Genomic DNA, 13,992 nt, shown 5'->3' with positions numbered 1-13,992 from the left:
TTGGACTATCTTTAATCGGACTTTACTGGCTTTATAATGCACTAAATGTTATTCAAGTTATTCCCTTTATCATGTATCTGTACACCGTGGATGGCTGGATTGTAATCATGTGTTGTCTTTCTGCTGACTGGAAGGCACGCAACAACAGCTTTTCACTGTACCTCGGTACACGTGACAATAAACTGAACTCAAACTGAACTGAGGCCCTACAGCCCAACTGGGCCATGTCGCCCAAGAACTAAGCCTAGTCCGACTTAGCTGTTTGTCCCATATGCTGCTAAACCTTTCCTCTAAACTTATATATGACCTAAGTGACGTGACAAATCTCCTCAAACACCTGAGGAAGTCGCGGTGTGGTGAGTTTTATTTGCGATTGCTTCAACGTGCTGGATTCAGCTCAGATCTTAGAAACATAGAAAATAGGTGCAGGAGTAGGCCATTCGGCCCTACGAGCCAGCACCGCCATTCAATATGATCATGGCTGATCATCCAAAATCAGTACCCCGTTCCTGCTTTCTCACCATATCTCTTGATTCCTTTAGAGCTAAATCTAACTCTCTCTTGAACACATCCAGTGAATTGGCCTCCACTGCCTTCTGTGGCAGAGAATTCCACAGATTCGCAACTCTCTGGGTGAAAACGTTTTTTCCTCATCTCAGTCCTAAACGGCCGACCCCTTATTCTTAAACTGTGTGACCCCCTGGTTCTGGACTCCCCCAACATGGGGAACATGTTTCCTGCATCTAGCCTGTCCAATCCCTTAAGAATTTTACATGTTTCTATAAGATCTCCTCTCATCCTTCTAAATTCCAGTGAATACATATCTTCATAGACTTCAAACTGGGGTGGCATAGTGGTAGAGTCGCTGCCTTACATCACCAGAGACCCGGGTTCGATCCTAACTATGGGTGCTGTCCATACGGAGTTTTCACCTTCTCCCCGTGACCGCGTGGGTTTTCTCCGGGTGCTCCGGTTTCCTTCCGCATTGCTGTGCGCCTTCGGGATGAGGGAGGGAGCCGGGACACCCGGAGGAAACCCGGAGGAAACCCACGCGGTCACAGGGAGAACACGCACACTCCGCACCCGAGGTCAGGATCGAACCCGGGTCTCTGGCGCTGTGAGGCAGCTGCAGCCAAGGAATGAGGCCAACGCAGTGGTAAAATAAACGTGAGATCAAAATTCAGTTGTATTAACACCTTTAATTATTTTATTTATACAATGAAAAGGCACTGTTTGCGAACTCTCTTTAATAACAAAAATTGGAAAACTAAACAAAATTTAGTTATTAAATTCATCCTTTACATTGAGTACCACTTAGCCTAAAACATCTCATGCAACAGTTAATCTTTCCATTGTATAAATTTTAAACAGTATGAACATTTTTACTAACAATACTAAAAAATAAAACATAAATTTAATCTGATACAATATATATTTTTTAAATCCCGGATTGACCCCGTCGAGTCTTATACTCCTCTGTTTTGGATTTGCTCCAGTTCAAAGTCCCAGAGTGGTGCTTTCTTGCTTGTTCACCTCCGCTGGGGAAAAGTTACCGCGAGATTCAGATGTTTCGGCCGCTGAGAATACTCAAGGCCGAAAGGCCTTTGACGAAGATAGTGGGCTTTAGCCATCGCCTGCTCGGGATCCCGCTGTGAGACTGCGATCGCAATTTCAAAGGTGCAAGTTGTCCTGGCCTCCGCACCTCAGGCATGCTCTTGGCTCTGGTTGAAGAAGCAAGGGGGACAATAGAAACATATATAAATTCTCCGTTAAGACTGAGACGGGTCGGCTGTATGAGAAAGAAGTGTAGATGCTGGAAAAATCGAAGGTAGACAAAAAAATGCTGGAGAAACTCTACGGGTGAGGCAGCGTCTATGGAGCGAAGGAATAGGTGAGCATTCCTGTCCTGGGCAGAGCTGTTCCCAAACCAGATTGAGATGTTGCCGGACAAGATGCTTTCAACAGCCCCAGAGTAGAAGCACTGAAGGGTCCATCAGTCTGAAGAAGGGTCTCGACCCGAAACGTTACCTATTCCTTCGGATGCTGCCTCACCCGCTGAGTTTCTCCAGCATTTTTGTCTACCAGGCCAGCTGTATTATCATTTAAAGATAGTATTGTTTCAAAGGGCTGAATGGCCAATTGCAGTTGATATTGAGACTCGGGAACCTGAGGTGATTGCACAACTGAATTTAGATGTCGGTTTTATTTTACACACATAGGGTGGTGGGTATATAGAATGAGTTGCCGGGGGTGGGGGGGGAGTTTAATTTCAATTAGAAATACAGCGCGGCCCACTGAGTTCGCTCCAACCAGTGATCTCCGTGCACTAGCACTATCCTGCACACACTGGGGACAATTTACAATCTTTACTGAAGCCAAATAACCTACAAACCTGCACGTCTTTGGAGCATGGGTGGAAACCTGGAGACCCGGGGAAAACCCACACAGGTCACGGGTAGAACGTACAGACAGCGCCCGTGGTCAGGATCGAACCCTGGTCTCTGGTGCAGTAAGGGAGCAACTCTACCGCTGTGCCCCCGTGCCACCCTACCAACCAAGGAGGTAGTTGGGGCAGGTACTATTGTAACACTTAAGAGACATTTGGACTGGTGCATGGATGGCAGAGGGGGGCAGGTGGGACTAGTATGGATGGGACAACATTCTATGTACAGCAGTAAGCATGCAAGTACAGCAGGCAGTGAAGAAAGTGAATGGCATGTTGGCCTTCATAACAAGAGGAATCGGATATAGGAGCAAAGAGGTCCTTCTGCAGTTGTACAGAGCCCTAGTGAGACCACACCTGGAGTATTGTGTGCAGTTTTGGTCCCCTAATTTGAGGAAGGACATTCTTGCTATTGAGGGAGTGCAGTGTAGGTTCACAAGGTTAATTCCCGGGATGGCGGGACTGTCATATGCTGAGAGAATGGAGCAGCTGGGCTTGTACACTCCGGAGTTTAGATGAGAGGGAATCTCATTGAAACATATAAGATTGTTAAGGGTTTGGACACGCTAGAGGCAGGAAACATGTTCCCGATGTTGGGGGTGTCCAGAACCAGGGGCCACAGATTAAGAATAAGGAGTAAGCCATTTGGAACGGAGACGAGGAGACACTTTTTCTCACAGAGTTGTGAGTCTGTGGAATTCTCTGCCTCAGTGGGCGGTGGAGGCCGGTTCTCTGGATGCTTTCAGGAGAGAGCTATATAGGGCTCTTAAAGAAGGTGGAGTCAGGGGATATGGGGAGAAGGCAGGAACGGGGTACTGATTGGGGATGATCAGCCATGATCACAGTGAATGACGGTGCTGGCTCGAAGGGCCAATTGGCCTACTCCTGCACCTATTGTCTGTTGTCTATTGTCTAAATCAGGACTGGAAATAGATGACCTCGGGAAGTGTGGGGTCCATAATGGCTCATTGTTGGCTGGGGAAGGTGTGTTAATGAGAGGGATGCAAGGAAGCAAAACAGTGGAGCTGGTAGGACAACTAGGGTGTGGGAGGGAGGGGAGAGAGAGGAGAGGGGAGAGGGGAGAGGGGAGAGGGGAGAGGGGAGAGGGGAGAGGGGAGAGGGGAGAGGGGAGAGGGGAGAGGGGAGAGGGGAGAGGGGAGAGGGGAGAGGGGAGAGGGGAGAGGGGAGAGGGGAGAGGGGAGAGGGGAGGGGCAGGGGGAGGGGGAGGGGAAGGGGGAGGGGAATTAAAATTGTTGTCAGCTGGGCAATCACGTAGTCTGAGGCGGACTGAGAGTAAGTGTTGAATGTCAGCTGACTCTCTGACTAGCGGGATGCATCTCCACAGAAGCCCGGGCAGGGTTGCTTCAGTGCACCTTGTACTTTGTACACACAGCGGCCAACTATTGGTGGCGGCATTGAAGGAGTTAACATTCGCGCAGGGCTACCTTGTTCCGAACGCAGTCAAACGTCTTGAGTGAACTCGGAGCTACTCCCATCGACCAGTAGGGAGCAAATCAATAACACCACAGAGATTGTGCCTTGCAAGGGCCTTGTAAGGGAAGATTGTTAAGGGTTTGCACACGCTAGAGGCAGGAAACATGTTCCCGATGTTGGGGGAGTCCAGAACCAGGGGCCACAGTTTAAGAATAAGGAGTAAGGCCATTTAGAACAGAGACGAGGAAACACTTTTTCTCACAGAGAGTGGTGAGTCTGTGGAATTCTCTGCATCAGCGGGCAGTGGAGGTCGGTTCTCTGGATGCTCTGGAATCAATGGAAGGGAAGTTAGTTTGTGTGATGGTCTGGGCTGCGTCCACAATTCGCTGCAATTACTTGCGGTCTTGGATGGAGCTGTTCCCAAACCGTGCTGTGATGCATCCCGATAAAATGCTTTCTATGGCGCATCTGTAGAAGTTGGTGAGAGTTGTGGGGGACATGTCATACTTCCTACGCCTTCTAAGGATGTAGAGGCGTTGGTGTGCTTTCTTAGCCGTTGCTTCAATATGGGTGGTCCAGGAGATGTTGTTGCTGATATTGGCTCCTGGGAATTTGAAGTTTTCAACCATCTCTACTTCGGCACCGTCAAGGCAGACTGGGGTACGAGCACCGCATTGTTTCCTGAAGTCGATCACTATACCTTTGTCTTGCTGACAATCGAGAGGAAGGTTGTTGTCTCGACACCAGGACACGAGGTTCTCGTTCTCCTCCCTGTACTCCGTCTCATCATGATTTGAAAGTTGATGTCTTGAATATCGATAATGGATTCAGAAGGAGATTCCCGGGATGGCGGGACTGTCATATGAGGAAAGATTGAAAAGACTAGGCTTGTGTTCACTGGAGTTTAGAAGGATGAGGGGGATCTTATAGAAACATATAAAATTATAAAAGGACTGGACAAGCTAGATGCAGGAAAAATGTCCCCAATGTTGGGCGAGTACAGAACCAGGGGCCACAGTCTTTTAGAATAAAGGGGAGGCCATTTAAGACTGAGGTGAGAAAAAACGTTTTCACCCAGAGAGTTGTGAATTTGTGGAATTCCCTGCCACAGAGGGCAGTGGAGGCCAAATCACTGGATGGATTTAAGAGAGAGTTAGGTAGAGCTCTAGGGGCTAGTGGAGTCAAGGGATATGGGGAGAAGGCAGGCACGGGTTATTGATTGTGGACGATCAGCCATGATCACAATGAATGGCGGTGCTGGCTCAAAGGGCCGTATGGCCTCCTCCTGCACCTATTTTCTATGTTTCTAAAAGGAAATGATGCACCTCTTCTGGAGACTGGTTAGCACGCAACAAAAGCTTTTCACTGTACCTCAATACATGCAACAATAAACTAAACTAAACTGGCATGTCGGGGCAATTAATATAACTTATCATTTATCATGGTCGACACAAAATACTGGAGCAACTCAGCCGGTGAGGCAACATCTCTGGAGAGATGGAATGGGCGACGTTTCGGGTCGAGACCCTTCTTCACACAGATGTCAGGAGAGGGGGTGGGACAAAGATAGAATGTAGTCGGAGACAGTAAGACTGATGGGAGAACTGGGAAGGGGGAGTGGATGGAGAGAGAGAGAAACCAAGGGCTATCTGAAGTTAGAGTTAGTCAATGTTCATACCGCTACGGTGTAAACTACCCAAGCGAAATATGTCTCGACCTGAAGCGGCACCTATTCCTTCGCTCCATAGATGCTGCCTCACCCAATGTGTTTCTCCAGCAATTTTGTCTACAAGTGAAATATGAGGTGCAGTTCCTCCAATATGTGCTGGGCCTCACTCTGACAATGGAGGAGGCCCAGCACAGAGAGGTCAGATTGGGAATGGGAGGGGGAGTTGAAGTGCTGAGCAACCGGGAGATCAGGTAGGTTAGGATGGACTGAGCAGATGTCCATTTATCATCCCTTGTATTAGGCTTTCTCAGGGATGGCTTTATAAAACCAGGGACTGTGTCATTGTTTGACATGAACAGAACGGAGCAGTAAAATGGTGAGTCAAGGAACGGCAGATGCTGGAATCTAGAGCTGGAGGCAGGAGCATCTCAATGAGTCAGGCAGCGTCTGGGGAGGGAGTGGATAGGCGACATTTCGGGGGTCGGGACCCTTCTTTAGAACTGTGCAGTGCGCAACTATCTGCATGTACCCCCACCTCTGACCTGAGGGTGGAGGGAAGGACTCTGATGAAAACAGCGAACGGGTTCTGGGGAAGTTCAGCCGAAAATTGCAGAAGAGTTGTGGACGCAGCCCAGATCATCACACAAACCGATCTCCCTCCCGTTGACCCCATCTACACCTCACGCTGCCTCGGCAAGGCCAGCAGCATAATCAAAGACCAGTCTCACCCTCTCCTCCCCTCTCCCATTGGGCAAAAGGTACAGAAGTGTGAAAACGCACACCATCTCCAGATTCAGAGACAGTTTCTTCCCAGCTGTTATCAGGCAACTGAACCATCCTACCATCAACTCTAGAGCGATCCTGAACTACTATCTATCTCATTGGTGACCCTCAGACTATCCTTGATCGGACTTTACTGGCTTCACCTTGCACTAACTATTATTTGTGTTATTCCTTTTATAATGTACTTGTACACTCGGGACGGCTCAGTTGTAATCATATACCGTCTTTCCACTGACTGATGAGCACGCAACAAAGGCTTTTCATTGTACCTCGGTACATGTGACAATAAATATACTCATCTTCAGCAGCAATATCCTGGAAATGAGTTGCTTGTCTCCTGTGGAGTTGCTTCTCTAGAGACGCTTTGCTTGTTCCTGAACCATTTGGAGTGTGTTGGGTGCAGCGGCCAGTGAAGATGGTTTTCTTCGATTCTCATTTACTTGAATTGCACTTGGACCACGCCACACTTGGCCAAAACGCCGCCTTAACGAATCGTCTACTGAATTTGTCTCTTTTGACCCCTGCGTCTGGGCCTGAAGGATTCTGGAGGAAGCCAGATCATCGGAGGACAAGGGTTTGATGAGGAACTGATGCTCGGTGATACAATTGATGCCACTTTCAATCTACCTTATTGAGGACTGAGAGTTACGGGCCCGTCCCACTTGGGCGACTGCACCAAAATATCCAACACGTTGAAAAATGTTTGGTGATAGTGGCGACAATTTTTGCTATCGTTGGTTATCATAGAAGTTGTCGTTGGTTGTCGCCAGGTTTCGTAGATCAATTCCATTAAAACTAGGCCTCAAGAGTCGCCTAAGTGGGACAGGCCCATCAGGGACTTGTTCATCAATTGCTTTTTAGTCACACCGGGAATCTTTGGTATTAAACGGGTAACAGTGGGATAAAAAGTGAGTGTTTTACCTACGCTAGTTTCTCGTAAGTAAAGCAGAGTGCTGGGGGCAGCACAGTGGATCAGGCAGCATCTGTGGAGGGAATGGACAGGCAACGTTTCGGGTCGGGACACCAGCAGACGGATACTAGCAGGGGGTAGAAAGCTGATGAAGAGCTCGTGGTAGAGTCAACCCTGGCGAGTGCTAGGTAGAAGCTGCAAAGGACTGCAGAGGCTGGAATCTTGCATTGAATACACAGTGGACCGGGCAGCGTCTCTGGAGGAAGTTTCTGGTCAGGTCACTTCTTCGGATAGATGGATACAGGCGAGGGGGAGCTTGGTTGGCAAACAGGTGGATTGAGTGACAAAGGCAAGGGATGAAAAGGAGGCAAAGGGATATCAGATATGCAGGAAACATGTTCCCCATGTTGGGGGAGTCCAGAACCAGGGGCCGCAGTTTAAGAATAAGGGGTAAGCCATTTAGAACGGAGAAGAGGAAACACTTTTTTCTCAGAGAGTTGTGAGTCTGTGGAATTCTCTGCCTCAGAGGGCGGTGGAGGTAGGTTCTCTGGATGCTTTCAAGAGAGAGCTGGATAGGGCTCTTAAAGATAGCGGAGTAAGGGGATATGTGGAGAAGGCAGGAACGGGGTACTGATTGTGGATGATCAGCCATGATCGCATTGAATGGCGGTGCTGGCTCGAAGGGCCGAATGGCCTACTCCTGCGCTTATTGTCTATTGTGTATTGTCAGATAAGGAAAGGGCAGATAGGTGGACTATCTGAGCCAGAAGGAACTGCAGATACTGGTTTATACTGAAGATAGACACAAAATGCTGGAGTAACTCAACGGGACAGGCGGTAGCTCTGGAGAAAAAGAATAGGTGACGTTTTGGGTTTTCCAGCATTTTGTGTCTATTTTAGGTGGAACGACCTTGCTGGCAATTCCTGCAGAATAGGTTTGAAATCTGCCAATCCTGCCGGAGGCACCTGGATAGGGACAGGGAATTGGATGCAGCATCGGAGACACAAGAGACTGCGGATGCTGCAATCATAAGTGTGACTCAAAGTCCTGTAGGATCTCAGTGGGTCAGGCAGCACCAAGAAGGTGACACTGCCAGACCCACTAAACCTCCTCCAGCCCCTTTGCGTTTGCTGCAGCCTTGCAGAATGAATTGCACGTTTAACGCCTCGGTCGATGAGATTCGCTCCAATTGGAGGGCCAGCACAAGAGGATTGACAATAGACAATTGGTGCAGGAGTAGGCCATTCGGCCCTTCGAGCCAGCACCGCCATTCAATGTGATCATGGCTGATCATCCCCAATCAGTACCCCCCGTTCCTGCCTTCTCCCCATATCCCCTGACACCACTATTTTTAAGCCCTATCTAGCACTCTCTTGAAAGCATCCAGAGAACCCGCCTCCACCACCCTCCGAGGCAGAGAATTCCACAGACTCACCACTCTCTGTGAGAAAAAAAATGTTTCCTCGTCTCCCTTCTAAATGGCTTTACCCCTTATTCTTATACTGTGGCGCCTGGTTCTGGACTCCCCCAACATCGGGAACATGTTTCTTGCCTCTAGCGTGTCCAAACCCTTCAGAATCTTAGTAGCCATTGGGCCAAATGTCCTTTTTCTAACCTGCAATGTTTGTGGTTCTGTTGGTTGCATTCTATTCCTTATTATAAATATCTTATAGGAGGCTGAAAACGCTAAGGCTATGTTACTTCTGAGGTACTAACTTCACTTACTTGAGACGTTCGTGCTGTGGGTCAATCGCTGAAATCTTGGTTGCACTAATTTCAGCAGCTTGTGTACTAAATTCAGAGAAAGCTAAAGATTACTATCAGATTTAATTAAGCTATATCAGGTTATTCCTCAGAAGGTTGAGCATTGGACTATGCCATTGAGTTTAAGTCTGTCCATAACCTGGTCACAGTCTGAGCAGCTGTGGGAGAAAGCCATTGGCATCAGCATTCCTGACCTAAAAAAAAACAATGGGAGAATGAGGACCTGCCCGGGATTACCGCTGAAGGGCTGTTGGGCTAGTACCGAGGATTAACTACCGTATCTGTCAAAAGGAGTGAAGGTTGATTAAAATAACTATTATGCTACCCGCTCAAGGAGACTTGATTATCCAAAGCTGCACGGAACACCACAGGGTTGTGGGTTTGGAGGGTCTCTGATAGACTGCGATGGGCTTCAAAGTGTGGGGACTGTGATGGCTGCTTTGAGTTTCCCCTCGGTAAGAGAGAATGGAAAGGTAGCTGGAGAGGTTCTGATTGTCAGCAGGAACGAGCCCATGGAGCTATAACCCTGTACTCTTTGCCGGAGACAGGTCAGGAAGACACGGTTTGTATTAACTACCCCTCGGTCGCGCGGGGTTAATCAACTCCTCTGAGATCACGAGGCAGAAGATTCGCACATTTAGAGTCGCTTTGCAGAAGCAACAAACTGCACATGCTGGTTAATACACAAAAGGACACAAAATGCTGGAATAACTCAGCAGGACAGGCAGTATCGCTGGAGGACACGGACAGGCGACATTTCCGTTTCAGACCGAAGAAAGGTCTTGACCTGAAACGTTGCCTATCCATTTTCTCCAGAGATGGCTGGCTGAACCGCTGAGCCACTCCGGCACATTAGGAGTCCTTAGGAGTTGTTTCATTTTGTAGCGTTTTACTGATTTCAAGCTTGTTTGCATCTCCACCTGATGAACTTGGATCTCCGTTTAACATGATTCAACCAAAAAAAGCTTAATTTAAAAATTAATATTTGATCTTACTTTTGTTGAGCTTGCAAAGAAGGGAAAGACTGATCACGTTTTAGACCAAGCGGGATCAATGATCACGTTTGAACGTGTGGCCATCAGAAGAAAGCAAATTCGTGTGAAAAATAGGCAGCAAACTATCAGAGTTCCTCAGGTTGCAAAGAACGCTGAAATGCTTGAAAGGTCAACGAACAAAATGGAAACTGCGTGGAGGAGTATTAAAATCGATTAAGTGGGACAAATGAATGTCCAAAAAACAAAAAGCGTTGCGAGGGAAGAAATTGGAAGAGATTAAGGTTCATTAGGCGGAAAGATTTTAAACAAGGGAAAAGATGGGAAGGTGTTGAAGAAGATGTCAATGGTAGAGTAAATAGTTTCCTACCAACGTTCACTGCTTTAGGCAGTGCTCAGAGGTACTGGAAGATTCGCAGTGCCAGTCTCCTTTACCCCATCTTTAGGTCCACTCCTACAGAGGAGAAAATCGGGGATATTTTTTGTATAAATATCAGTTTATATGTTGCAATGCAAATTCGACCTGCGTGCAAAATCCGTTACACTCTTAACACAGCAACGACTGTTCTTCCTGAGGACATTAACAAAGACTGGTCTGCCCCAACAGCTGCTGACAACCTTCTACCGCTGCACCACAGAGAGCATCTTAACGTATGGCATCTCTGTGTGGTATCTCAGCTGCACGGAGGTGGAGAGGAGAGCTCTTCAGCGCAGAGGATTATTGGGACACCACTACCAGCCTTGGAGGGCATCTACCACACACGGTGCCTCAGGAAGGCCATCAGCATCCATAAAGACTCCTCACACCCTTGTAATGGACTGTTCGAACTACTTCCCTCCGGCAAACGTTACAAGGCCTTCTACGCCCGAACCTCCAGACTCAGGAACAGCTTCATTCCCAGAGCTATAGCGGCTCTGAACTGGCCCTGCTGAGTGCCCCCCACCCCCCCCTGGACTGTCTCCCTCGGATGGTCACGTCGCACAGTTTATTTATTTATTTTTTTGACATCGGTTGAAATCTGCATACCAAATCTCGTTGCACTGATATGCGATGACAATAAAAGATATTATTAATATTATTATTATTATTAACACATCACACCATTCTGAAAACTCCACCACTGTAGTAAATGCTTCCCTGGTACGAAAAGCTGGCAGCAAAAATGGAGATGGCGGGCAAAATATGGATCAACCAGGCAATGACAGCATTCAATAGCGACAGGAGGAGCAGGAGAAACCACCTCTGACTTCTCAAAGCGTCTTCTATCCCTTTCACCTGATCCGCCAGATTGCCATTGAAGATCTTTCGCCGTCCGTCACTGATATCTCCTCCGTGGTTCAATGGTGTCTAATTTCTCCGCAGCAACCAGCCAACACTGCTCTCTAACTTTCATCTATCCTCCCTGTAGATTTGGCTATTGCACGCTTTGTTAGTAGTGTTTGTTAGTAGTAGCCCCGCCTGGTACGTGTTTTATAATAGTAAGAACCTGCCTAGGTCAGGCAGTAGATGTGGCAGCTCGGAGCTGAAATGTACTGTAGATCCTATGCCGTAACGTGTTGTATCTTAACGTGTGGTTGAGTCAAATCATTACATGGTGTCAGAAGTGGGATTGATGCTGATGCGGATTACACTTCCCAAAGAGATGATAATGGTGTTTAAGAGGCTTTTACATAAGCACACATGGACACGCAAGGATTAGAGGGATATAGGATCACGTGCAGGCAGATGGAATCAGTTTATCCTGAATTATGCTCAGCTTAGATACTGGGGGCTGTAGGACCAGTTCTTGTGCTGCACTTTTCATCAGTTATAGAAACATAGAAATTAGGTGCAGGAGTAGGCCATTCAGCCCTTATAGGAGCAGAATTAGGCCTTTCGGCCCATCTAGTCTCAACCCCGTTCCTCTGCCTTCTCCCCATAAACCCTGACACCCGTACTAATCAAGAATCTGTCTATCCCTGACATATGAATATCCATTGACTTGGCCTCCACAGCCTTCCGTGGCAGATTCGCCATCCTCTAAAGAAATTCCTCCTCATCTTCCTAAATGGACGTCCTTTTATTCAGAGGCTGTGACCTCTACTCCTACACTCTCCCAGCCGTGGAAACATCCTCTGCACATACGGGACTGTCACTATTCGACTGGCCAACTGCTTACTATGTGAGTGTGACTTCTGGTATTAGACATCCTAGCCGGGCAAAATATCTTCCCTGTCAAGCTCTGTAAGAATAATATCAATAATAATAACAACACCATAATCAATAATCAATAATATCACTATTTATTTTCTAAACCAGACCTAGATCGTAGCTTTTCGCTCCTCCCAGCTTTCCTCTCTTGCTTTCTCCCATCCCGTCTCCCCTGACTATTCATCGTCTCTTCCCTCAGCTACACTTGTTGACGATCCTTGCTCCCTTCGAATTGTGCACAGGGGGGGGGCTCTTAAACTGGTGTTATCCCATCCAGCAATTGGTCCAACTATCCTCGGGTCAGCCACTGGCCTGAAACGGGGAGAAAAACATATTGAAGTCCTGCCATTAAATGTGCAGGTCTCTTAAAGTCACTTTATCCCTGGTGGTCTAACAATTTGTCGCTGTGTGGGAGATGTAATGCAAAGTATTGGAGTTTCCGTAAGAGAAACTATAGCAACATGAAACCAAAGCAACTAATTCCACTGCTTCACGCGACAGTTAAGGGCCTGTCCCACTGTACGAGGTAATTCAAGAGCTCTCCCGAGTTTTTAAAAAAAAATCAAACTCAGGGTCGATTTTAACATTTAAAAATAAATTGGATAGGTATATGGACGGGAAAGGAATGGAGGGTTATGGTCTGAGTGCAGGTAGATGAGACTAGGTGACTAGGTAAGTGTTCGGCACGGACTAGAAGGGCCGAGATGACCTGTTTCCGTGCTGTAATTGTTATATGGTTATTTGGTTATATGGTAAGTACGTAAAATGTACGTAGCGGCTACGTCAGAGCTCGTGACGCCTCGCAGCGGCTCGTAACGCTAACATAGAAACATAGAAACATAGCGGCAGGTTCTCAGGAAATGCGGTAACTCGTGAAGTTTTTTCAGCACTGTGTAAAAGGTTCACGAGAGCCCCGAGTACCTATGAGCGGCTATTACCGTAATTCTCCGAGTTCGAATCAGGGGAAACTCGGGAGAACTCGTGAATTACCTCGTACAGTGGGACAGGCCCTTTAGTGAACAAAAACGGGCTCAAAATTTGATAACAAGCACATTAGTGCACAGTTGGTTTCAAGGAGAGTAGTAAAGGAGGAAAGAGGTGGAGGCCGAGGGGTTCCTTAATGAGGGAGTTTCAAGGGCTGGAACCGAGCGAGACAGCTGAAGGAAATGGTGACTAAAAACCAGAGAAACTCAAAAAAGGCCAGAATAGAGGAAATTCACAGATCTCGGAGCATCGAGGATGTAACAGAGATAGGGAGGGGTGAAAACATGTTGGGATTTAAGAGCGAGGACGGGAAATTCAAAATGAGTTATTGCCACAGGTCAACAAGCCAAGGGTGTTAGCTGAACACAACGCTGGATGTTATGAGTAGGAAGGAACTGCAGATGCTGGTTTAAACCGAAGATAGACACACAAAGCTGGAGTAACTCAGCAGGACAGACAGCAACCTCTGGAGAGAAAGAAGAGGTGGCGTTTCAGGTCGAGACCCTTCTTCAGACTGAGAGGCAGGGGGAAATGAAATGAGAGATATTATGACATGGTTAGCGGGGCTTCAGAAATTAATGGAGTGACAAAAACACTGGCAGAAAAAAATTGAACGAGACATGTGGAGGTTTAAGCAAAGGATGAACATTTTAGAAAATGAGAGTGTTATCAGAGAAGGGCAATGTTAAGGAACTAGATCCATGTAGAATTAATGATCGGCCAAGTAAATCTTGTCAAGAATGTTTAATTGTCATATGGACTGGGACAGGAGCAGGGAAAGCCTTACTTGCTGCATCTTTGCAGACACATTAACGCAACAG

General features: G+C 47.4%; 1 protein-coding gene across 1 annotated transcript in view; it reads right to left on the bottom strand.

Moving 5' to 3' along the window:
* Positions 1-1,185: 1,185 nt before the first annotated feature.
* cfap65 (cilia and flagella associated protein 65) overlaps positions 1,186-13,992 on the bottom strand; it is a 213,101-nt gene continuing 200,294 nt past the window's right edge. Inside the window, exons 33-34 of the mRNA XM_033024878.1 lie at positions 10,367-10,450; positions 1,186-1,721 (exon numbers count right to left, since the gene is read on the bottom strand). Coding sequence (XP_032880769.1) covers positions 10,381-10,450 — 70 coding nt within the window. The 3' untranslated portion in view covers positions 1,186-1,721; positions 10,367-10,380. The remainder of the gene's footprint in view (positions 1,722-10,366; positions 10,451-13,992) is intronic.

This window comes from Amblyraja radiata, chromosome 7 (assembly GCF_010909765.2).
Source record: "Amblyraja radiata isolate CabotCenter1 chromosome 7, sAmbRad1.1.pri, whole genome shotgun sequence".
NCBI classification, from domain to species: Eukaryota; Metazoa; Chordata; class Chondrichthyes; order Rajiformes; family Rajidae; genus Amblyraja; species Amblyraja radiata.
The sequence above is the reverse complement of the archived record's forward strand: the minus strand, read 5'-3'. Positions and strand labels throughout refer to the sequence as shown.